Genomic DNA, 23,934 nt, shown 5'->3' with positions numbered 1-23,934 from the left:
TGATTTGGTAAACAGAGAAGAGGTAGTATAAGCTTTGCGGAAGATGAAAGCCGGCAAGGCAGCAGGTTTGGATGGAATGCAGTGGAATCTATTAAAAAAGGTGATGACTGTATTGTTAAATGGTTGGTAAGGTTATTTAAAGTATGTATGACTCATGGTGAGGTGCCTGAGGACTGGCGGAATGCGTGCATAGTGCCATTGTACAAAGGCAAAGGGGATAAGAGTGAGTGCTCAGATTACAGAGGTATAAGTTTGTTGAGTATTCTTGGTAAATTATATGGTAGGGTATTGATTGAGAGGGTGAAGGCATGTACAGAGCATCAGATTGGGGAAGAGCAGTGTGGTTTCAGAAGTGGTAGAGGATATGTGGATCAGGTGTTTGCTTTGAAGAATGTATGTGAGAAATACTTAGAATAGCAAATGGATTTGTATGTAGCATTTATGGATCTGGAGAAGGCATTTGATAGAGTTGATAGAGATGCTCTGTGGAAAGTATTAAGAATATGTGGTGTGGGAGGCAAATTGTTAGAAGCGGTGAAAAGTTTTTATCGAGGATGTAAGGCATGTGTACGTGTAGGAAGAGAGGAAAGTGACAGGGGTGTGTGATGTCTCCATGGTTGTTTAAATTGTTTATGGATTGGGTTGTTAGGGAGGTGAATGCAAGAGTTTTGGAAAGATGGGCAAGTATTGAGTCCGTTGTAGATGAGAGAGCTTGGGAAGTGAGTCAGTTGTTGTTTGCTGATGATACAGCGCTGGTGGCTGATTCATGTGAGAAACTGCAGAAGCTGATGACTGAGTTTGGTAAAGTGTGTGAAAGAAGAAAGTTGAGAGTAAATGTGAATAAGAGCAAGGTTATTAGGTACAGTAGGGTTGAGGTTCAAGTCAATTGGGAGGTAAGTTTGAATGGAGAAAAACTGGAGGAAGTGAAGTGTTTTAGATATCTGGGAGTGGATCTGGCAGCGGATGGAACCATGGAAGCGGAAGTGAATCATAGGGTGGGGGAGGGGGCGAAAATCCTGGGAGCCTTGAAGAATGTGTGGAAGTCGAGAACATTATCTCGGAAAGCAAAAATGGGTATGTTTGAAGGAATAGTGGTTCTAACAATGTTGTATGGTTGCGAGACGTGGGCTATGGATAGAGTTGTGCGCAGGAGGGTGGATGTGCTGGAAATGAGATGTTTGAGGACAATGTGTGGTGTGAGGTGGTTTGATCGAGTAAGTAAAGTAAGGGTAAGAGAGATGTGTGGAAATAAAAAGAGCGTGGTCGAGAGAGCAGAAGAGGGTGTTTTGAAATGGTTTGGGCGCATGGAGAGAATGAGTGAGGAAAGATTGACCAAGAGGATATATGTGTCGGAGGTGGAGGGAACGAGGAGAAGTGGGAGACCAAATTGGAGGTGGAAAGATGGAGTGAAAAAGATTTTGAGTGATCGTGGCCTGAACATGCAGGAGGGTGAAAGGCGGGCAAGGAATAGAGTGAATTGGATCGATGTGGTATACCGGGGTTGACGTGCTGTCAGTGGATTGAATCAGGGCATGTGAAGCGGCTGGGGAAACCATGGAAAGTTGTGTGGGGCCTGGATGTGGAAAGGGAGCTGTGGTTTCGGGCATTATTGCATGACAGCTAGAGACTGAGTATGAACGAATGGAGCCTTTGTTGTCTTTTCCTAGCGCTACCTCGCACACATGAGGGGGGAGGGGGATGTTATTCCATGTGTGGCGAGGTGGCGATGAGAATGAATAAATTAAGGCAGACTGTGTGAATTGTGTGCATGGGTATATATGTATGTGTTTGTGTGTGTGTATATATATGTGTACATTGAGATGTATAGGTATGTATATTTGCGTGTGTGGACGTGTATGTATATACATGTGTATGGGGGTGGGTTGGGCCATTTTCTTTCGTCTTTTTCCTTGAGCTACCTCGCAAATGCGAGAGACAGCGACAAAGCCAAATAATAATAATAATATATGTATTTGAACTTATAAGGAAAGGAAGGAAATATATTATTTCACAAGATTAATTATAGTTTGAATACATAAAACTACGCCATAATACAAACGAGGCGTTTGACTCATATTCAGGTGAAAGCTGGACTAGCATATGTGTTCGTTCGTTCACGTACAGATAGATGATAAATCATATTGATAAGAATTCCACATATATTGTCTGATCCTGACATGTTATACTCTCGAGAGATCTCGTTAGGGAATCTAGGAGGGAGAGGAGATGAATACAGATAGAGGGGAAGGGCGAGTTCCCTGGGGTACAGGTGACAGGAGCAGACAGAGTGAGAGGACTACGTTGATTGGTCATGCACGATACCTACGCTCAACTTATAACCTCATGATTATTCTGCGTGATTTTGCGGATACAAGATTCATGCACTGGAAATATGATCATAACTACAGTAGATTGGCATCTGTAACGATATTTTCCATCCATTTCACTGTCGTTCTTAAACATATGTATAGAAAATATGAGTTGGCAACTCGCTTGCAAGATAAGAGTTGATGTTCCCTACATAATATCTTGTCAATGTTTTACTCATAATGGACAAAGTACTCTACCGCTAAGGTAACAGTTAAAAAAACCACTAAGATCACAGCGGGATAGTTATATCATCTCATAAGAGGCATCTCTCATGCAGATCAGTTACTGGTGTTGTTGCATGACAACTGGCGGAATCAGGCAACTGTGTCATGACTGCCACCCTTCACTCTCCACTTTGTTGATCATATATAGTCATAGCGGGAGGAGAGACAATGCAGAACTCTTGAGTTACTAACGGAAATTTGGACATTATTACTCTCTCTCCCTTAACGACCGCCATGGGTAAGTCCCCCTTTTTTTTTTCTGTTATTTGAATTAGTGCTTAGAGGAGAAGAGGCAGGAGAGGGGAAGGAATAGTTTGTAATGGAAGAGAAGATTGAAGTGTCTAAAGGTGCATGGTATGATTTTTTCTTTTTTTTTTTTATACTTTTGAGTGGTTTTCATGGAAGCGTGTTTTTTGTGGATTATTTCATACCCCTAACTTACTTTAGCAGATTCACTGAGTAGAATATGACATTATTTTGTAGACTGGAAAATATATTAAGTATTTTGTGGCTTAATAAATGTGCGTAGCTTCTCTCAGTACTTTGACGCCTCCATAGAACCAATGGTATTCAATATTTGTACCGGAATCGAGGCCTAGAACTTGTCTGTATCATCTTTTTTGTTGTGTTTGCTGAGAAGGCAAGGATACCTAAATTACGCAATTAAGTATATGCTGACAACCATGAGGAAAAATGAAACACGAGAGAAGTAAACGATGTTTAAATTCTATCTATCATGTTAAGCTGAGTAATGATGAGTATATGAACAATCCCAGGCGATGTTCCCAATGCCGCCGCATATTGATTCATGAAAAGAAGTTATATTCCAATGGATCCAGTTTAGAGTATCCTAAATCTTTCCTTAATAAATATCTCAAGTTGGTAAATCAAGACCCGTTTAGTTTTCCTACTTAGAGATGATTTCAATCTTAGTGCCTAACTTACTTAATCCTTTAATGTGAATGTTGCCTTCAGCGATAATACTATCGACAATACCTTAGGAGAAATTCTGCGAGTTCTGTTTACAGAAAATATGTACAAGTAACATGAAATTGTAATTGTAACATGAAAATCAGTGAAGCTTCGTCTGTATAAACTGGATAGCTTAGTCGTAGGCACAATTTGTAAACGGTTTCCAGATAAGTCCACAAAATCAAATCTTATGATACGCCCGGTGCAAGACCCAAGTATGTACTGTGTACCATCTGAGTGTGTTTCTTATTTATATTTTGTTTGTGTTTTACATATCATAGCCAAGTTTTGTGACGCAGTTTTCTTCTCTTTTTTGGAAGATTCCTGATCTCTTTGTGAAGGCGAAAGCTTGACTGAAATGAAATGAATAATTTTGAACAACTGGTGTAGAAATAAAATGAATAACTTTGAACAACTGGTGTAGAAATAAAATGAATAACTTTGAACAACTGGTGTTGAAATAAAATGAATACCTTTGAACAACTGGTGTTGAAATAAAATGAATACCTTTGAACAACTGGTGTTGAAATAAAATGAATACCTTTGAACAACTGGTGTTTGAGCACACATCTAATGATAGAATGATACAGAGAAAATTTGACAACATAAGGAACAACATTGATAACTCTAGACATGTTATTGTATTCAATTCTGTGTGTGTGTGTGTGTGTGTGTGTGTGTGTGTGTGTGTGTGTGTGTGTGTGTGTGTGACAGATGCTCAGGTTATCTCTTCTCGTACATGATGGTGATAGGCTGATAACACAGCAATGCTTTGTTGATGAGGAGAGAAAATGGTTTATTTCAAGGTCAAGTAGTATAGGAGCAGGAGAGGTGGTGACCCATGTTCTTTGTTGGTTGTGTAGTGGTGGTGACGTAGGAGTCCTGAAGGAGACGTGAATCCTTTCTGTCGCATTCAGTGATCTTTTACTCAGGTAAACATTTCAGTAATTCTGTTGTCAAACGAAAACAATATTACCTTATTACCTATCTCATCTGGTTTCACACAGGTAGTTATTGCATAATAATTTGCTGTTTGCATTAATTCAGAAGTTCAGCTTCCTCATTCATCGTTTTCATCCTGATTTCTCACCTTCTAATTCAACAGGAAATGAATATCCAGTGCGGTTTACCCACCCACTAGTCTAATAATATTAATTATATATCCTCTTATTCTCTTTCTTAAACTTAGACAACACATTGAATATGATGGTCAAGTCTATTGTTTTCCGCTTCGAGGAACATTATATAACTTTTCTCATTGTCCTCGTAACTTATTCCATATTCCCATCCACTCCTGCATCCTCGCTTTTGTCTAGCCACACTACTCCTATATCCTCATGCTTCTTCATTTCATGTTCAGATGTCGACCAACTCCACGTACATCATCATCTCACTTTCACACGTCTATATTTTTCCATATCGTTTCTTCCGTTTAGCTTCTTTGCTCTAAACATTCCTTTCATCAATATTCTTTTAATATAATAAATTTTCCCCTCAAGTGATCTTTTGCTTTATCATCAGCCAATTCCTTCCAAATCAACCTAGTACGAGCAGACACCTAAAGGAATACAACATTTCTTTGTCCACGTTATGTTTCTCTGTGTCACAAATCCTAATCTAGTCTTGTTATCTTACACCCTTTCGTCGGTAAGACAGAAATATAATTGTCACATCTCAACTGCAAGACTTTGTACCAGGTCAGACTCACCACTCTCACCTGGTGATACTACTTCTCAATACTTACATCGCTGACGATGTTTTCTTCATTACATTCAACATACCTGGTTAATTCTCCCATACTATATTTTCTCATCAGTGATGTAGCTGTTTCACTCCACTTTTCACCGGGTCTCTTCTTTTAAAGCTCAACAATCAATCTCTAATACACATCATTATTAATCTGTAACTGTTTTATATCGTAATATTACATTGATTTGCCTGACCATATTACGTATTCCTTAACTACAACTTCTTTCATTGAATCATCACAACTGGTCCACCTGAGGCATGGGTGCATTGAACATGATCCTGTAGGCATCATTCTGATTATATTTTGTCAATTTTTCATCTTTTTTCGTTACTTTAGCAAATCCTCAGGATTTTATCATTATTTACACAGTGTAAGTATCCTTCATAACCTGAGTGAGGTACCAGTGGTGTATGTGTTGTACCTGTTTCTGCTTCCTATCATTAAGGTACTTTCCCGTCATTCCACCATCATCAGATATTACAACTAAGTATCTAATGTTCTTCACATAATCACCAAACACTTAACTTTTCTCCCGTGAGAGGAAGCTTTAGTCTTCTTACGGATTATGACCATCCTCACTTCCTTATCTCTCTTAACTATAGCCTCCTTGGGTCACTGTAGGTCACATACAGATCTCCTGCTGGTAAGAACTTCACCCACTACACTTCTTCTGCCACCAGGTGGTATTTTCTTATCTAGAATAGCATTCATAATGACACCACTGATAAGGGTAGGATGAACTAATCCTCCTTGTGGGGTTCCTGACCTTATACTATGTTCACTTCAGCACACCACATTGGAAACAAAACTACGTAAACGATTCCCTAATAAAATGATTACTTATCCACTGTAATGATTGCTTATCCGTCTTAATGATTACTCATCCACTGTAATGATTACTTATCCATCTTAATGATTACTTACCATCTTAATGATTACTTATCCATCTTAATGATTACTTTACCATCTTAATGATTACTAATCCAACTTAATGATTACTTATCCAACTTAATGATTACTTATCCAACTTAATGATTACTTATCCATTTTAATGATTACTTATCCATTTCAATGATTACTTATCCATCTTAATGATTGCTTATCCATTTCAATTATTACTTATCCATTTTAATGATTACTTATCCATCTCAATGATTACTTATCTATTTCAATTATTACTTATCCATCTTAATGATTACTTATACATTCTAATGATTACTCATCCATTTTAATGATTACTTATCTATTTTAATGATCACTTATCTTTTTTAATGATTACTTATCCATTTCAATGATTACCTATCTATCTTAACGATTATTTATCCATTCAATGATTTCTTATCTATTTCTGTGATTACTTATCCATTTCAGTGGTTGCTTATCTATTTTAGGGAAACTTTGTCCCAAAACCGTCTTAGTAAGTCTTCTAAGTTTACCCGGCCATCAGCAGTGGTAAGATGCGTATCCATTTTCTTTATGAAATCATTCTTCTTGTGATACCCCAACTGTCTCCTCTGCCAACCAGCTTAAAAGTATCTTGTCCAACCTTTTACACCGACAACGAGTGAGACTTACTAGCTTATAATCTCTCTGTTCCATATCTGATCCTTTAAGAAATGATGATGTATAAAACGTGTCGTAGTTCAGGTATGGTGAGTCAGCTCATCCAACAGTTCTTGGAGGTCACCTGACCACGCCTTGTATCTGACCTCCACGTTCACCTTCCAGCCAATGGACCCGCGCCACTTATCTTGGAGCAGTGATGCTTAAAGCTCAGGCAGACACTTATTAACTAATCTTGGCTGTTAATGACTTTATTCAGCTACACCACAGTTCTTCACACCTCTTTTGGTCACACGATGTCTCCTGTGTCCAGCACCTGTGACTATACCACTGCCCCTGTATCGACGCCTTAGGTCCTGTAATTGCACCTCAGCTTCAGAAGTTACACCAAAGCTTTCCATAGCGCATGTTGCAATGCCGCAACTCCAGTAGCAACACCATAGCTCCCTAAGCCATGCCATGACACTCGTAGGTAAATCACAGCTCCAGAAGCTGTGCCACACTTCTCCACAGCTCGTGCATCTACACCACAACCCCTTACAGCTCTTGTAGCTACACCATACCTCCTAGAGCCACACCACAGCTCTCTGTAACTCCTGTTGCTACGCCACAGCTCCCTGAAGCTACATCACAGCTCCCATAGCTACATCGTAGCTCTAATATCAACACCGCAGCCCACATAATTACATCACAGCTCCCATAGCCATGCCACAGCTCTCGTAGTTAGATAGCTACTCCCATAGCTATGCCATAGATCCCATACCTATATCTCAGCTCTCATAGCCACGCCACAGCTCCCATAGCTACATCACAGCACCCATAGCACGAAACTGCTCCCGTAGCCACTTCATAGTTTCCATAACCACGCCACAGCTCCCATACCTATATCACAGCTCCCATAGCTTCATCATAGCTCCCATAGCCACGCCACAGCTCCCGTAGCTACATCGTAGCTCTAATAGCAACACCACAGCCTACATAGTTACATCACAGCTCCCATAGCCACGCCACAGCTCCCATAACTTCATCATAGCTCCCATAGTCACGACACAACTCCCATAGCTATATCACAGCTACCAGTTACCATAGTTGCGTTGCAGCCCCCATAACTACGCCACAGCTACATCACAGCTCCCATAGTCACAACACAGATCCCATAGTCACGTCACAGCTCCCATAGCTTTATCACAGCCCTCATAGCCATAGCCCCTGATGCTACATCACAGCTCCCATAGCCACACCACAGCTCCTGTGGCTATATCACAGCTCCAGATGCTACGCCACAGTCCACGAAGCTACATCACAGCTTTTGTAGCAGCTCCACAGCTCCAGAATCTAGGCGAGAGTTTCTACAACTACGCCACAGCTTCAAAGTCACGCTACAGCTCCTGTGGCTGCGCCATAACCTGCGTACTTACAACATAGCTCCATAGATCCCTAGATCAGCTCCTGCAGCTACAGCTTAGCTCCGCACAGCTCGCATACCTACGCCACAGTTCCCTAGCTAAAGCCCAACATCTTACATCTTGTAACTATGCCACAGCTCTCGTAGATACACCACAACTCCCGTAGTGAAGCCATAGCTCCTTGATCTACATGACTGCTCTGTACATCTCTTGTAGCCACGGCACAGCTTCAGAAACTACATCATTGCTCTCTACATCTCTTGAAGTGACGCCACAGCTGCAACAGCTACACCACTGCTTCCTAGATCCCCTGTAGTGATGACACGGTTACAACAGCTACACCACTGCTTCCTAGATCCCCTGTAGTGATGACACGGTTACAACAGCTACACCACTGCTCCCTAGATCCCCTGTAGTGATGACACGGTTACAACAGCTACACCGCTACTTCCTAGATCCCCTGTAGTAATGACACGGTTACAACAGCTACACCACTGCTTCCTAGATCCCCTGTAGTGATGACACAGCTCTTAACTTTCCCACTTGGATTCCATATATAACATTTCATTAGTGATTCCTTAGTTTCTTAACTTTTCTTCAAGATATTTGTACATTTATCTACAGAATAGCCAGACTGACTGACTGTGTCTCTTTTGAACATATCATGAAATCTTCTCCCAATGCAGCCACTTCCTTGAGGCCCGACACAGACGACCAAAGAAGAACCAAACTCGTCAAGGAGTCACAGAGTCCAACCACAGGGGATATGATAGTGACTGCGGACGCTGGAGTGGACGAGGCAGAGCGAGAAGAGGTACTGGCATACCTCCCTGACTTTAGAGGCAAAAAGGTGCTACTCCTCGGGTCTGGCAGCAGGTAAGTCTGGGCTGTAAGTTGCTCCCCCTTACCCCAAGGACGAGAGTACCATACTGAGGCTGGCAGGGGGAGTCTGAACTGCAAGGTGCCTACCTGACCCTAGGAGCAATGAGGCTACTTTAAGGCTAGTGCCGAGTGAGTCTGGACTGAAGGGCGCCTCCCTTATCCCAGCAACACCCCGGCTGTCGGGTACCTCCTTAACCTCAATGGGTAAGATGGTCACCGTGGGGTTAGTACAGGGTCATCCAGGGTGTGACTGTGGTCTGAAAAGCGGGGAAGTGCTGGACATTTTATTGAAGATAACAACTGTACAAGGAAAGTTTAACAAGGACTGACACACCAGCCAGACTAACATTACAAGCTTGGGAAGAAGTTTACCTTGGTAAGAGAGAAGAGTTGCTTGACTCAGTGCTATAGATTACATCAGAGAGCCAGGAACCTGGTCAGCCAGTAATCAATAGATGTCATAAACTTTTTCGTTCTTCATTCCATGTGTTTCACTTTACCTCTGTCGAGATATGGACACATAAGACTTATTCGCTTTCTTTTGTTCTCCATACATTCCTGTCTATTTCCCCTCATGCATATATTTTTCCGTTGATATTTGCACTTTTCATGGTAAACTTTGTATATCAGGCAATCTTGCGATATATCTACGCAGTAAACTTATCATTATCTGCCTCTCTCTATTATTTCCGCTACCTTTCCTCACCCATCTATTAATGATACATCTCTCTCTCTCTCTCTCTCTCTCTCTCTCTCTCTCTCTCTCTCTCTCTCTCTCTCTCTCTCTCTCTCTCTCTCTCTCTCTCTCTCTCTCTCTCGCCTCACACTAGCCTGATCTCTGCTTTATCTCTCCCCATGCAGACGGTACACGGAAGCCTTGGCCCAGCTGGTGGGGCACCTGACGCTCGCTGACCACACCCAGCCCTTCGATGACTCCAGCAAGGCCACCAACCTTAGCCAAGACCATATCACATCCATGTGTGGTAACGTCACCGAGTAAGTACAGGAGAGAGAGAGAGAGAGAGAGAGAGAGAGAGAGAGAGAGAGAGAGAGAGAGAGAGAGAGAGAGAGAGAGAGAGAGAGAGAGAGAGAGAGAGAGAGAGAGAGAGAGATTACATAGATCTTTATAACCTTATCCACAGTCTTCACACCAGTGGAGACACAAGCTAATTTGGTTCCTTGTCTTCAACTTGTGGCCAGCTTATCTCCAGTGGCTAACACATCTAACTGACTGGGAGAAAGGGTATTCATTGTGAGCTTCACCAAGAGACAATGGTAGGGGCAACCTCCTTCCCTCCCTTGACTAAGAGCGTCCTACTACGCCCTTACTATCGCAAAGCCTACTTCTCTCCGCTTAACCAAATACCTCATATCACGCACTTATCATCTCACAACCTACTTCCCTCTGCTGGATCAAGGCCTACCCTCACGCCCTTAACACCTAACAGTCTCCACTTGGCCAAGTACTTTTCATCAACCACTTACCATCTCACAGCCTCCTTCCCCTCCGTTCGGCCAAGTGCCTCCCACCACGCCCTTATCATCTCTAACGGCCGTTTGGGTATGTGTGGAGGTTCAGGTAACATGAGTATCACGAAGACCTCTCATACTGAGGATCTGTCCGAGGCCACTGTTACTACGAACTGAATGGTGCTGTATGGTCTTGTCAGGCCATCACTACTGAGGTTATCATCACTACCACCATTAACACTACTGTCACCAGCACTTTTGCCCCAAACAGTGTTGCCTGCCTTCTGCATCTACCCTCTCTCTCCCCACGAGCAAGAAATACTTAGCAATGCAGGATGGAAAGAAGATTCATTACGTCCATTTGAAGGTGTTTGTGATGGCAAATCAGAAACATAAAGCTTATTGTAGAGAAAGTAGAAAACTATATATGAGATTGAGGAGAGATGCATTCAAATATTTGTTTCTAAATAACTACGAAGCAAATAACGTCAGACGTTGGCGTGAAGCAAAATATTTGCTTAGTGTATGTCTAAAGATATTCATGATTTTTCCTTTCAACTACTTTTCTTTAGGAGTTTAGAATCTTTTACAGAAAAAAAATACTTTGCCTGATTCAAAGTAAATTTTGCATACGAGTTTGTTTCCAGTACTCTGGATGAGATCAGATTGATCCAGTCCTATTTAGCAACTTAGATCAAGACTTGATGATTTTGAATTGCTTCTGTTAATCGCTTTTTCTCGTCTTTTCGAAGTTGAATAGTTTAAGGTAGCCTGGGAGGTATTTAGAACGGGAATCAACAGCATGCTACTATACTCCAATATGTCACTGTAAATATTTGACATAGTTATACAAATCCTAACATAATTTTCAAAATCAGAATGAAACAGATAAATGTAAAAAGTGACAATCAGACTTCGAAGGCTATGAAATTTATGACTTTGTTCGAGTTCTTCAGTGCTTTAAACACTGCTCACTTGGCTCAAGTTCACTGGGTTTATTGCTATGGCTAAGAGATTTTCCTTAGTTACGTTATACATCTGAACAGAGTTCTCAGTCTATTTTGTCTGGTGCACACAACTTCAGATATGTTGATATCAAAATTCATTAGTAACCTGTAAGCTCAATATATCAATTTTTTTGAGATGTTTCGCATTTTGAAAGCATTCAGTTTTTTTTTATAGCAACTTTATTCTTTATATCAGTGTTGTCTTTTAACTTCGATATCTCGTAGCATCGCCCATCATCAGTGTTGCTGATGTGTGTCCGAAAGAGAACTGGTCCAAAGACTGATCCCTGCGGCACTCCACTTGTTACACGTAACCATCTGAAGTTTGACATTCAAACGCTACATTTTCTTTGCGGCTAGTGAACCAGTGTTTTATCCAGGGAAGTACGCTATCATCTACATCATGTGACTTATCTTTTCTTAGTTATCTTTGGTAGAGGAGATAATCGAATATCTTCTGAGCATGTAAAGAGATGAAATTAACCATTTTACTTTTATCATGAATGTTGATTGTATCATAAAAGAAATGCAGACTTGTCAGATATAAATGACTGCATCAGGAATCATGTTATAAATTATCAGTTAAATCTTTTAGATAATAACTGATGTTATTCTCTCCTGTGATCGTTTCTTTCGGATGTCAGAGTAATCAGGCGATGATTTCCGAGAACAGACTTATATCCCTTCTTAGATACTGGTGTTGCACTAGCAAGCTTCTAATCCTGGTGAACTTTCCCTATTCGAAATGGCTCAGATCAGTCAAGGGTCCAGCAGTCTTACATTATACTTTTCCCGTTTTCTTCTCATTCAGAATTCATCTGGATGTGCCATTTTATTTACTCTCATTCCATTCAGTTTTGACAGCATAATTAATCTGCGTTTATCTGTAAGCTACAGAATGATATCATCCACTATAACACCACTAGTAATGGGATTAGAGTTAGAACATGTGGCGTATCTCTGATGATAGATATGAATAAAAATAATGACCATGTTCATTATCTCGAAGTCAAAGCTTTCTTTGATGCTCCATAGGTAATAGTCCAGTCGACTGGGGTAATGACCCTCTTGCTTCTAACACATTTATGCAAATCCCGAGGGTTTCTTCTGGTATTCTGGGTATTGAATGCTTCATAGTGACGTCTACTTTGTCGTATAAGATCTTGTTTTGCTCAGATTTTGAGAACAATAGACTTTTATGAGGTCATTACAACGATGAACTAAGCACCTGATCCTAAGGAGTGTTGACAAGGTAAAGAATTTGTTCGTATGGCTGCTGGCAAAGGCCTGAACCTTTTCTGTGAATGCAACATTGAAATCAACTGTATAGGTACGGGCACTGTGTCGTGAACAGAGAAAAACAGATTCAGAAGAGAAGTGTGTGCATATAAGAACTGAAAGTATGATATTACGGATAGAATTTCTCCATGTTGCTGTAATCATTTCACCTTGTGGTGTTGCTTTTGATGTAAGTGGTCTGATACATACATCACAGTACATTACATGAGTTACTCATATGCTTGTCATTATGTATGTATCAATAGACTGAACATGGTTAGTAATGGGAGAATCATGAACGCAACTCCACGAGTTGGTCCACATATCACAGGTGTCATTCTGGAGTGTGGGTGACGGGGGAGCCACAGACCAGTAAGATCAAGTGTAGTATTAATTCTTCAACATTACAAGTTCCAAGACGTAAAATGATTACCTTCTATAATTATCCTGATACAAGGATTTCGCTCTCTGAAGGTTGATAAATGAAACATACAAGCAACATGGGAAAGAAAAATTTCGAAATAATTAGTATAACACGTGCCACCTCCGTGAGGTTGGTAAGCGTAAATGTGACTTATGGTGAGGTGCCTGAGGATTGGCGGAATGCTTGCATAATACCATTATACAAAGGCAAAGGGGATAAAAGTGAATGATCAAATTACAGAGGTTAAGTTTGTTGAGTATTCCTGGGAAATTATATGGGAGGGTATTGACTGAGAGGGTGAAGGCATGTACAGAGCATCAGATTGGGGAAGAGTAGTGTGATTTCAAAAGTGGTAGAGGATGTGTTGATCAGGTGTTTAATTTGAAGAATGTATGTGAGAAATACTTAGAAAAGCAAATGGGTTTGTATGTAGCATTTATGGATCTGGAGAAGGCATATGATAGAGTTGATAGAGATGCTCTGTGGAAGGTATTTAGAATATGTGGTGTGGGAGGAAAGTTGTTAGAAGCAGTGAAAAGTTTTTATCGAGAATGTCAAGCATGTTTACATGTGGGAAGAGAGGAAAGTGATTGGTTTTCAATGAATGTTGGTTTGCAGCAGGGGTGCGTGATGTCACCATGGTTGTTTAATTTGTTTATGGATGGGGTTGTTAGGCAGGTGAATGCAAGAGTTTTGGAAAGTGGCGCAAGTATGCAGTCTGTTGTGGATGAGAGAGCTTGGGAAGTGAGTCAGTTGTTGTTCTCTGATGATACACCGCTGGTGGCTGATTCGTGTGAGAAACTGCAGAAGCTGGTGACTGAGTTTTGGTAAAGTGTGTGAAAGAAGAAATTTGAGAGTAAATGGGAATAAGAGCAAGGTTATTAGGTTCAGTAGGGTTGAGGGACAAGTCAGTTGGGAGGTAAGTTTGAATAGAGAAAAACTGAAGAAAGTGAAGTGTTTTAGATATCTGCGAGTGGTTCTGGCAGCGGATGGAACCATGGAAGCGGAAGTGAATCATAGGGTGGGGGAGGATGCGAAAGTTCTGGGAGAGTTGAAGAATGTTTTGGAAGTCGAAAACGTTATCTTGGAAAGCAAAAATGGGTATGTTTGAAGGAATAGTGGTTCCAACAATGATATATGGTTGCGAGGCATGGGCTATAGATAGCGTTGTGCGGAGGAGGGTGGATATGCTGGGAATGAGATGTTTGAGGAGAATTTGTGGTGTGAGGTGGTTTGATTAAGTAATGAAAGGGTAAGAGAGATGTGTGGTAATAAAAAGAGTGTGGTTGAGAGAGCAGAAGAGGGTGTTTTGAAATGGTTTGGTCACATGGAGAGAATGAGTGAAGAAAGATTGACCAAGAGGATATATGTGTCAGAGGTGGGGGGAAAGAGGAGAAGTGGGAGACCAAATTGGAGGTGGAAAGGTGGAATGAAAAAGAGTGTGAGTGATCGGGGCCTGAACATGCAGGAGGGTGAAAGGCGGGCAAGGAATAGAGTGAATTGGAACGATGTGGTATACCGGAATCGACGTGCTGTCAATGGATTGAACCAGGGCATTGGAGCGTCTGGAGTAAACCATGTAAAGTTTTGTGGGGCCTGGATGTGGAAAGGGAGCTGCGGTTTCGGTGCATTATACATGACAGCTAGAGAATGAGTGTGAACGAATGTGGCCTTTGATGTCTTTTCCTAGCGCTACCTCGCGCACATGCGGGGAAAGGGTTTTGTTATTTCATGTGTGGATGGTTGGCGACAGGAATGAATAAGGGCAGACGGTATGAATTATGTGCATGTGTATATATGCATTTGTCTGTGTGTCTATGTATATGTATACGTTGAGATGTATAGGCTTGTATATGTGTGTGTGTGTGTGTGTGTGGACGTGTATGTATGTACATATGTCTGTGGGTGAGTTGGGCCATTCTTTCGTCTGTTTCCTTGCGCTACCTCGCTAACGCGAAAAACAACGACAAAATATAATAGATGATAAATAAAAAATGTATATGTACATTACTTACCTTTGCATTAAATCACCCATCACTATAACCTGGTCTCGTGCATCAAAACTATCAAGACTCTCACTCAGCTGCTCCCAAAACACTTGCCTCTTATGATCTTTCTTCTCATGCCCAGGTGCATATGCACCTATAATCACCCATCTGTCTCCATCCACTTTCAGTTTTACCCATGTCAATCCAGAGTTTACTTTCTTACACTCTATCACATACTCCCACCTCTCCTGTTTCAGGAGTAGCTCTACTCCTTCCAGTGCTCTTTTCCTCTCACCAACCCCTGACTTTACTCACAAGAGATTCCCAAACCACTCTTCCTCTTTACCCTTGAGCTTCGTTTCACTCTGAGCGAAAACTTCGAGGTTCCTTTTCTCAAACATACTACCTATCTCTCCTTTTTTCTCATCTTGGTTACATCCACACACATTTAGAAACCCCAATCTGAGCCTTCGAAGAGGATGAGCACTCCCCGCGTGACATCTTCTGTTTCCCAATTTAGAAAGTTGAAATACAAGGAGAGGAGAGTTTCTAGCCCCCCGCTCCCGTCCCCTTTTGTCGCCTTCTACGACACGTGAGGAATGCGTGGGAAGTATTCTTTCTCCCCTACCCTAGGGATAGTTGAGGGAATAGTTGGTGTACATGGGGTGTTAAGTGTTCTAAATGAAAATGGTGAAGAGCTTGTAGATTTATATGCTGAAAAAGGACTGGTGATTGGGAATACATGGTATAAAAAGACAGACATACATAAGTATACTTATGTAAGTAGGAGAGATGGCCAGAGAGCGTTATTGGATTACTTGTTAATTGATAGCCGCGCGAAAGAGATATTTTTGGATTTTAATGTGCTGAGAGGTGCAACTGGAGGGATGTCTAATCATTATCTTGTGGAGGCGAAGGTAATGATTTATAGAGGCTTTCAAAAAAGATAAGAGAATATTTGGGTGAACAGAGTCATGAGAGTAAGTGAGCTTGGGAAGGAGACTTGTGAGAGGAAGTACCAGGAGAGACTGAGTACAGAATGGAAAGAGGTGAGAACAAAGGACGTAAGGGGAATGGTGTAGGAATGGGATGTATTTAGGGAAGCAGCGATTGTTTGTACAAAAGATGCTTGTAGCATGAGAAGAGTGGGAGGTGGGCAGATTAGAAAGGGTACTGAGTGGTGGGATGAAGAGGTACGATTATTAGTGAAAGAGAAGAGAGAGGCATTTCGACGATTTTTACAGGGAAAAAATGCAAATGACTGGGAGATGTATAAAAGAAAGAGGCAGGAGGTCAAGAGAAAGGTGGAAGAGGTGAAAAAGAGGGCAAATGAGAGTTGGGGTGAGAGAGTATCATTAAATTTTAGGGAGAATAAAAAGATGTTTTGGAAGGAGGCAAATAAAGTCCGTAAGGCAAGGGAACAAATAGGAACATCAATGAACGGGGCTTATGGGGAGGTGATAAGAAGTAGTGGAGATGTGAGAAGGAGATGGAATGAGTATTTTGAAGGTTTATTGAATGTGTTTGATGATAGAGTGGCAGATATAGGGTGTTTTGGTCGAGGTGGCGTGCAAAATGAGAGGGTTAGGGAAAATGATTTGGTAAACAGAGAAGAGTTAGTAAAAGCTTTGCATAAGATGAAAGCTGGTAGGACAGCGGTTTTAGATGGTATTGCAGTGGAATTTTTTAAAAAACGGGGGGGGGGGGGTGATTGTATTGTTGTCTGTTTGGTGAGATTATTTAATATATGTATCACTCATGGTGAGGTGCCTGAGGATTGGCGGAACGCTTGCATAGTGCCATTATACAAAAGGAAAGGGGATGAAAGTGAGTACTCAATTTACAGAGGTGTAAGTTTGTTGAGTATTCATGATAAATGATATGGGAGGGTATTGATTGAGAGGGTGAAGGCACATACAGAGCTTCAGATTGGGGAATAGCAGTGTGGTTTCAGAAGTGGTAGAGGATGTGTGGATCAGGTGTTTGATTTGAAGAATGTATATGAGAAATACATAGAAAAGCAAATGGATTTGTATGTAGCATTTATGGATCTGGAGAAGGCATATGATAGAGTTGATAGGGATGCTCTGTGGAAGGTGTTAAGAATAAATGGTGTGGGAGGTAAGTTGTTAGAAGCAGGGAAAGTTTTTATCGAGAATGTGAGGCATGTTTACGTGTAGGAAAAGAGGAAAGTGATTGGTTCTCAGTGAATGTTTGCGGCAGGGGTGTGTGATGTCTTCATGGTTGTTTAATTTGTTTATGGATGGGGTTGTTTGAGAGGTGAATGCAAGAGTTTTGGAAAGAGGGGCAAGTATGCAGTCTGTTGTGGATGAGAGAGCTTGGGAAGTGAGTCAGTTGTTGTTCGCTGATGAAATAGCGGTGGTGGCTGATTCGTGTGAGAAACTGCAGAAGCTGGTGACTGAGTTTGGTAAAGTGTGTGAAAGAAGAAAGTTAAGAGTAAATGTGAATAAGAGCAAGGTTATTAGGTTCAGTAGGGGTGAGGGACAAGTCAGTTGGGAGGTAAGTTTGAATGGAGAAAAACTGGAGGAAGTGAAGTGTTTTAGATATCTAGGAGTGGATCTGGCAGCGGATGGAGCCATGGAAGCAGAAGTGAATCATAGGTTGTGGGAGGGAGCGAAAGTTCTGGGAGCGTTGAAGAATATGTGGAAGTCGAAAACGTTATCATGGAAAGCAAAAATGGGTATGTTTGAAGGAATAGTGGTTACAACAATGATATATGGTTGCGAGGCATGGGCTATAGATAGAGTTGTGCGGAGGAGGGTGGATATGCTGGAAATAAGAAATTTGAGGAGGATATGGGGTGTGAGGTGGTTTGATCGAGTAAGTAATGAAAGATGTGTGGTAATGAAAAGAGTGTGGTTGAGAGAGCAGAAGAGGGTGTTTTGAAATGGTTTGGTCACATGGAGTGAATGAGTGAGGAAAGATTGACCAAGAAGATATATGTGTCAGAGGTGGAGGGAAAGAGGGGAAGTGGGAGACCAAATTGGAGGTGGAAAGATGGGAAAGAAAAGATTTTGAGTAATCGGGGCCTGAACATGCAGGAGGGTGAAAGGCGTGCTAGGAAAAGAGTGAATTGGAACGATATGGTATACCGGGGTCGACGTGCTGTCAATGGATTGAACCAATTTATGTGAAGCGCCTGGGGTAAGCCTTGGTAAGTTCTGTGGGACCTGGATGTGGAAAGGGAGCTGTAGTTTCGGTGCATTATACATGACAGCTAGAGACTGAGTATGAACGAATGTGGCATTTGTTGTCTTTTCCTAGCGTTACCTCGCGCACATGCGGGGGAGGGGGTTTTTATTTCATGTGTGGCGGGGTCGCGACAGGAATGAATAAGGGCAGAGAGTATGAATTATGAATATGTGTTTATATGTATATGTCTGTGTTTGTAGGTATATATATACGTTGAGATGTATAGGTATGTATATGTATGTGTGTGTGTGTGTGTGTGTGTGTGTGTTTGTGGACGTGTATGTATATGCATATGGTTGTGGGTGGGATGAGCCATTCTTTCGTCTGTTTCCTTGCGCTACCCCGCTAACGCGTGAGACAGCGACAAAATATAATAAATAGATAAATAAACACGCATATATATATATATATATATATATATATATATATATATATATATATATATATATATATATATATATATATATATATATATATATATATACATATATATATATATATATTTATTATGCTTTGTCGCTGTCTCCCGCATTTGCGAGGTAGCGCAAGGAAACAGACGAAAGAAATGGCCCAACCCACCCCCATACACATGTATATTCATACACGTCCACACACACAAATATACATACCTATACATCTCAATGTATACATATATATACACACACAGACATATACATATATACACATGTACATAATTCATACTGTCTGCCCTTATTTATTCCCATCGCCACCTCGCCACACATGTAATAACATCCCCCTCCACCCTCATGTGTGCGAGGTAGCGCTAGAAAAAGACAACAAAGGCCCCACTCGTTCACACTCAGTCTCTAGCTGTCATGCAATAATGCCCGAAACCACAGCTCCCTTTCCACATCCAGACCCCACAGAACTTTCCATGGTTTACCCCAGACGCTTCACATGCCCTGATTCAATCCATTGACAGCACGTCGACCCCGGTATACCACATCGATCCAATTCACTCTATTCCTTGACCGCCTTTCACCCTCCCGCATGTTCAGGCCCCGATCACTCAAAATCTTTTTCACTCCATCTTTCCACCTCCAATTTGGTCTCCCACTTCTCCTCGTTCCCTCCACCTCCGACACATATATCCTCTTGGTCAATCTTTCCTCTCTCATTCTCTCCATGTGCCTAAACTATTTCAAAACACCCTCTTCTGCTCTCTCAACCACGCTCTTTTTATTTCCACACATCACACATGCCTTCACATGCCCTGATTCAATCCATTGACAGCACGTCGACCCCGGTATACCACATCGATCCAATTCACTCTATTCCTTGACCGCCTTTCACCCTCCCGCATGTTCAGGCCCCGATCACTCAAAATCTTTTTCACTCCATCTTTCCACCTCCAATTTGGTCTCCCACTTCTCCTCGTTCCCTCCACCTCCGACACATATATCCTCTTGGTCAATCTTTCCTCTCTCATTCTCTCCATGTGCCTAAACTATTTCAAAACACCCTCTTCTGCTCTCTCAACCACGCTCTTTTTATTTCCACACAACACACATGCCTTCACATGCCCTGATTCAATCCATTTACAGCACGTCGACCCCGGTATACCACATCGATCCAATTCACTCTATTCCTTGGCCGCCTTTCACCCTCCCGCATGTTCAGGCCCCGATCACTCAAAATCTTTTTCACTCCATCTTTCCACCTCCAATTTGGTCTCCCACTTCTCCTCGTTCCCTCCACCTCCGACACATATATCATCTTGGTCAATCTTTCCTCTCTCATTCTCTCCATGTGCCTAAACTATTTCAAAACACCCTCTTCTGCTCTCTCAACCACGCTCTTTTTATTTCCACACATCTCTCTTACCCTTACATTACTTACTCGATCAAACCACCTCACACCACACATTGTCCTCAAACATCTCATTTCCAGCACATCCACCTTCCTGCGCACAACTCTATCCATAGCCCACGCCTCGCAACCATACAACATTGTTGGAACCACTATTCCTTCAAACATAGCCATTTTTGCTTTCCGAGATTATGTTCTCGACTTCCAAACATTTTTCAAGGCTAACAGGACTTTCGCCCCCTCCCCCACCCTATGATTCACTTCCGCTTCCATGGTTCCATCCGCTGCCAGATCCACTCCCAAATATCTAAAACACTTTACTTCCTCCGTTTCAAGTTCTAGGAGGATAGAAGGCGTATGAGACGTTGCGAGACGTGTGTGAGACCTCGAACTCCCATGTTTGATGATTTTTAGAACACTGGAACGACAAAAGAACAGAAAAGCGCGTTGAAGCAGACAGAAGGAGTGAGATGGCTGCTGTTTGTGAATCGCCTCCAAAGAGTGTCCTTAAGTTTGATGATGACTCAGAATTTCCTCCAGTGTAAATAGTGAAGTTAGTAACTCTGGGATTTTCCCATAATTGAGAATATTTCTTCATGTCAGGTTTTATGGGCTGAGAAGGCAGCTTATAATCAAATTATTGTTGCAAAACTATCTCAGTAAATATCATCCAGATCTTTCTGATGAGTGTTAAATATTGCAAGTGTAATGAGAGATTCCAACTATGTATAATGTTTCTTGTACATTAGCATATTACTGGGAAGATGTGCTGAAGATGAAGCGAGATAAAGTTCAGTAATTTCAAGAGAATCAGTCTGTCCTGGTTGTCTTAGTTTTTTATGCTTAACATTTGGTGAAGTAAGGCATTTACATCATATGTTTTAATTTAATGAAAGTATTTTCCTTATTCTCAGTAATTTAAGAATATTTTTATGATACACATGAATTGATGTATATGACTGTGTATATATATATATATATATATATATATATATATATATATATATATATATATATATATATATATATATATATATATATATATATATATATATATATATATATATATATATATATATATATATATATATATATGTGTGTGTGTATGTGTATTTTTTTTTTTTTTTTTTTTTTTTTTATACTTTGTCGCTGTCTCCCGCGTTTGCGAGGTAGCGCAAGGAAACAGACGAAAGAAATGGCCCAACCCCCCCCATACACATGTACATACACACGTCCACACACGCAAATATACATACCTACACAGCCTTCCATGGTTTACCCCAGACGCTTCACATGCCTTGATTCAATCCACTGACAGCACGTCAACCCCTGTATACCACATCGCTCCAATTCACTCTATTCCTTGCCCTCCTTTCACCCTCCTGCATGTTCAGGCCCCGATCACACAAAATCCTTTTCACTCCATCTTTCCACCTCCAATTTGGTCTCCCTCTTCTCCTCGTTCCCTCCACCTCCGACACATATATCCTCTTGGTCAATCTTTCCTCACTCATTCTCTCCATGTGCCCAAACCATTTCAAAACACCCTCTTCTGCTCTCTCAACCACGCTCTTTTTATTTCCACACATCTCTCTTACCCTTACGTTGCTTACTCGATCAAACCACCTCACACCACACATTGTCCTCAAACATCTCATTTCCAGCACATCCATCCTCCTGCGCACAACTCTATCCATAGCCCACGCCTCGCAACCATACAACATTGTTGGAACTACTATTCCTTCAAACATACCCATTTTTGCTTTCCGGGATAATGTTCTCGACTTCCACACATTTTTCAAGGCTCCCAAAATTTTCGCCCCCTCCCCCACCCTATGATCCACTTCCGCTTCCATGGTTCCATCCGCTGACAGATCCACTCCCAGATATCTAAAACACTTCACTTCCTCCAGCCTCTCACCATTCAAACTCACCTCCCAATTGACTTGACCCTCAACCCTACTGTACCTAATAACCTTGCTCTTATTCACATTTACTCTTAACTTTCTTCTTCCACACACTTTACCAAACTCCGTCACCAGCTTCTGCAGTTTCTCACATGAATCCGCCACCAGCGCTGTATCATCAGCGAACAACAACTGACTCACTTCCCAAGCTCTCTCATCCCCAACAGACTTCATACTTGCCCCTCTTTCCAAAACTCTTGCATTTACCTCCCTAACAACCCCATCCATAAACAAATTAAACAACCATGGAGACATCACACACCCCTGCCGCAAACCTACATTCACTGAGAACCAATCACTTTCCTCTCTTCCTACACGTACACATGCCTTACATCCTCGATAAAAACTTTTCACTGCTTCTAACAACTTGCCTCCCACACCATATATTCTTAATACCTTCCACAGAGCATCTCTATCAACTCTATCATATATATATATGTATATATATATGTATATTATCCCTGGGGATAGGGGTGAAAGAATACTTCCCACGTATTCCTCGCGTGTCGTAGAAAGCGACTAGAGGGGACGGGATCGGGGGGCCAGAAATCCTCCCCTCCTTGTATTAACTTTCTAAAATGGAAAACAGAAGGAGGAGTCACGCGAGGAGTGCTCATCCTCCTCGAAGGCTCAGAGTGGGGTGCCTAAATGTGTGTGGATGTAACCAAGATGTGAAAAAAGGAGAGATAGGTAGTATGTCTGAGGAAAGGAACCTGGATGTTTTGGCTCTGAGTGAAACGAAACTCAAGGGTAAAGGGGAAGAGTGGTTTGGGAATGTCTGGGGAGTAAAGTCAGGGGTTAGTGAGAGGACAAGAGCAAGGGAAGGAGTAGCAATACTCCTGAAACAGGAGTTGTGGGAGTATGTGATAGAGTGTAAGAGAGTAAATTCTCGATTAATATTGGTAAAACTGAAAGTTGATGGAGAGAGGTGGGTGATTATTGGTGCTTATGCACCTGGGCATGAGAAGAAAGATCAAGAGAGGCAAGTGTTTTGGGAGCAGCTGAATGAGTGTGTTAGTGGTTTTGATGCACGAGACCGGGTTATAGTGATGGGTGATTTGAATGCAAAGGTGAGTAATGTGGCAGTTGAGGGAATAATTGGTATACATGGGGTGTTCAGTGTTGTAAATGGAAATGGTGAAGAGCTTGTAGATTTATGTGCTGAAAAAGGACTGATGATTGGGAATACCTGGTTTAAAAAGCGAGATATACATAAGTATACTTATGTAAGTAGGAGAGATGGCCAGAGAGCGTTATTGGATTACGTGTTAATTGACAGGCGTGCGAAAGAGAGACTTTTGGATGTTAATGTGCTGAGAGGTGCAACTGGAGGGATGTCTGATCATTATCTTGTGGAGGCTAAGGTGAAGATTTGTATGGGTTTTCAGAAAAGAAGAGTGAATGTTGGGGTGAAGAGGGTGGTGAGAGTAAGTGAGCTTGAGAAGGAGACCTGTGTGAGGAAGTACCAGGAGAGACTGAGTACAGAATGGAAAAAGGTGAGAACAATGGAAGTAAGGGGAGTGGGGGAGGAATGGGATGTATTTAGGGAATCAGTGATGGATTGCGCAAAAGATGCTTGTGGCATGAGAA

At 41.6% G+C, this 23,934-nt stretch overlaps 1 protein-coding gene across 1 annotated transcript in view; it reads left to right on the top strand.

Annotated features, from left to right (window-relative positions):
• Window positions 1–2,696: 2,696 nt before the first annotated feature.
• Window positions 2,697–23,934, top strand: part of LOC139746978 (uncharacterized) — a 95,273-nt gene continuing 74,035 nt past the window's right edge. Inside the window, exons 1-3 of the mRNA XM_071658671.1 lie at window positions 2,697–2,832; window positions 8,972–9,161; window positions 10,029–10,163. Of these exons, the coding sequence (XP_071514772.1) occupies window positions 2,829–2,832; window positions 8,972–9,161; window positions 10,029–10,163 (329 nt within the window). The 5' untranslated portion in view covers window positions 2,697–2,828. The remainder of the gene's footprint in view (window positions 2,833–8,971; window positions 9,162–10,028; window positions 10,164–23,934) is intronic.

The sequence above is a fragment of the Panulirus ornatus genome, chromosome 67, assembly GCF_036320965.1.
Source record: "Panulirus ornatus isolate Po-2019 chromosome 67, ASM3632096v1, whole genome shotgun sequence".
In the NCBI taxonomy this organism is placed as follows: domain Eukaryota; kingdom Metazoa; phylum Arthropoda; class Malacostraca; order Decapoda; family Palinuridae; genus Panulirus; species Panulirus ornatus.
This window is presented reverse-complemented; position numbering and strand designations above follow the sequence as displayed.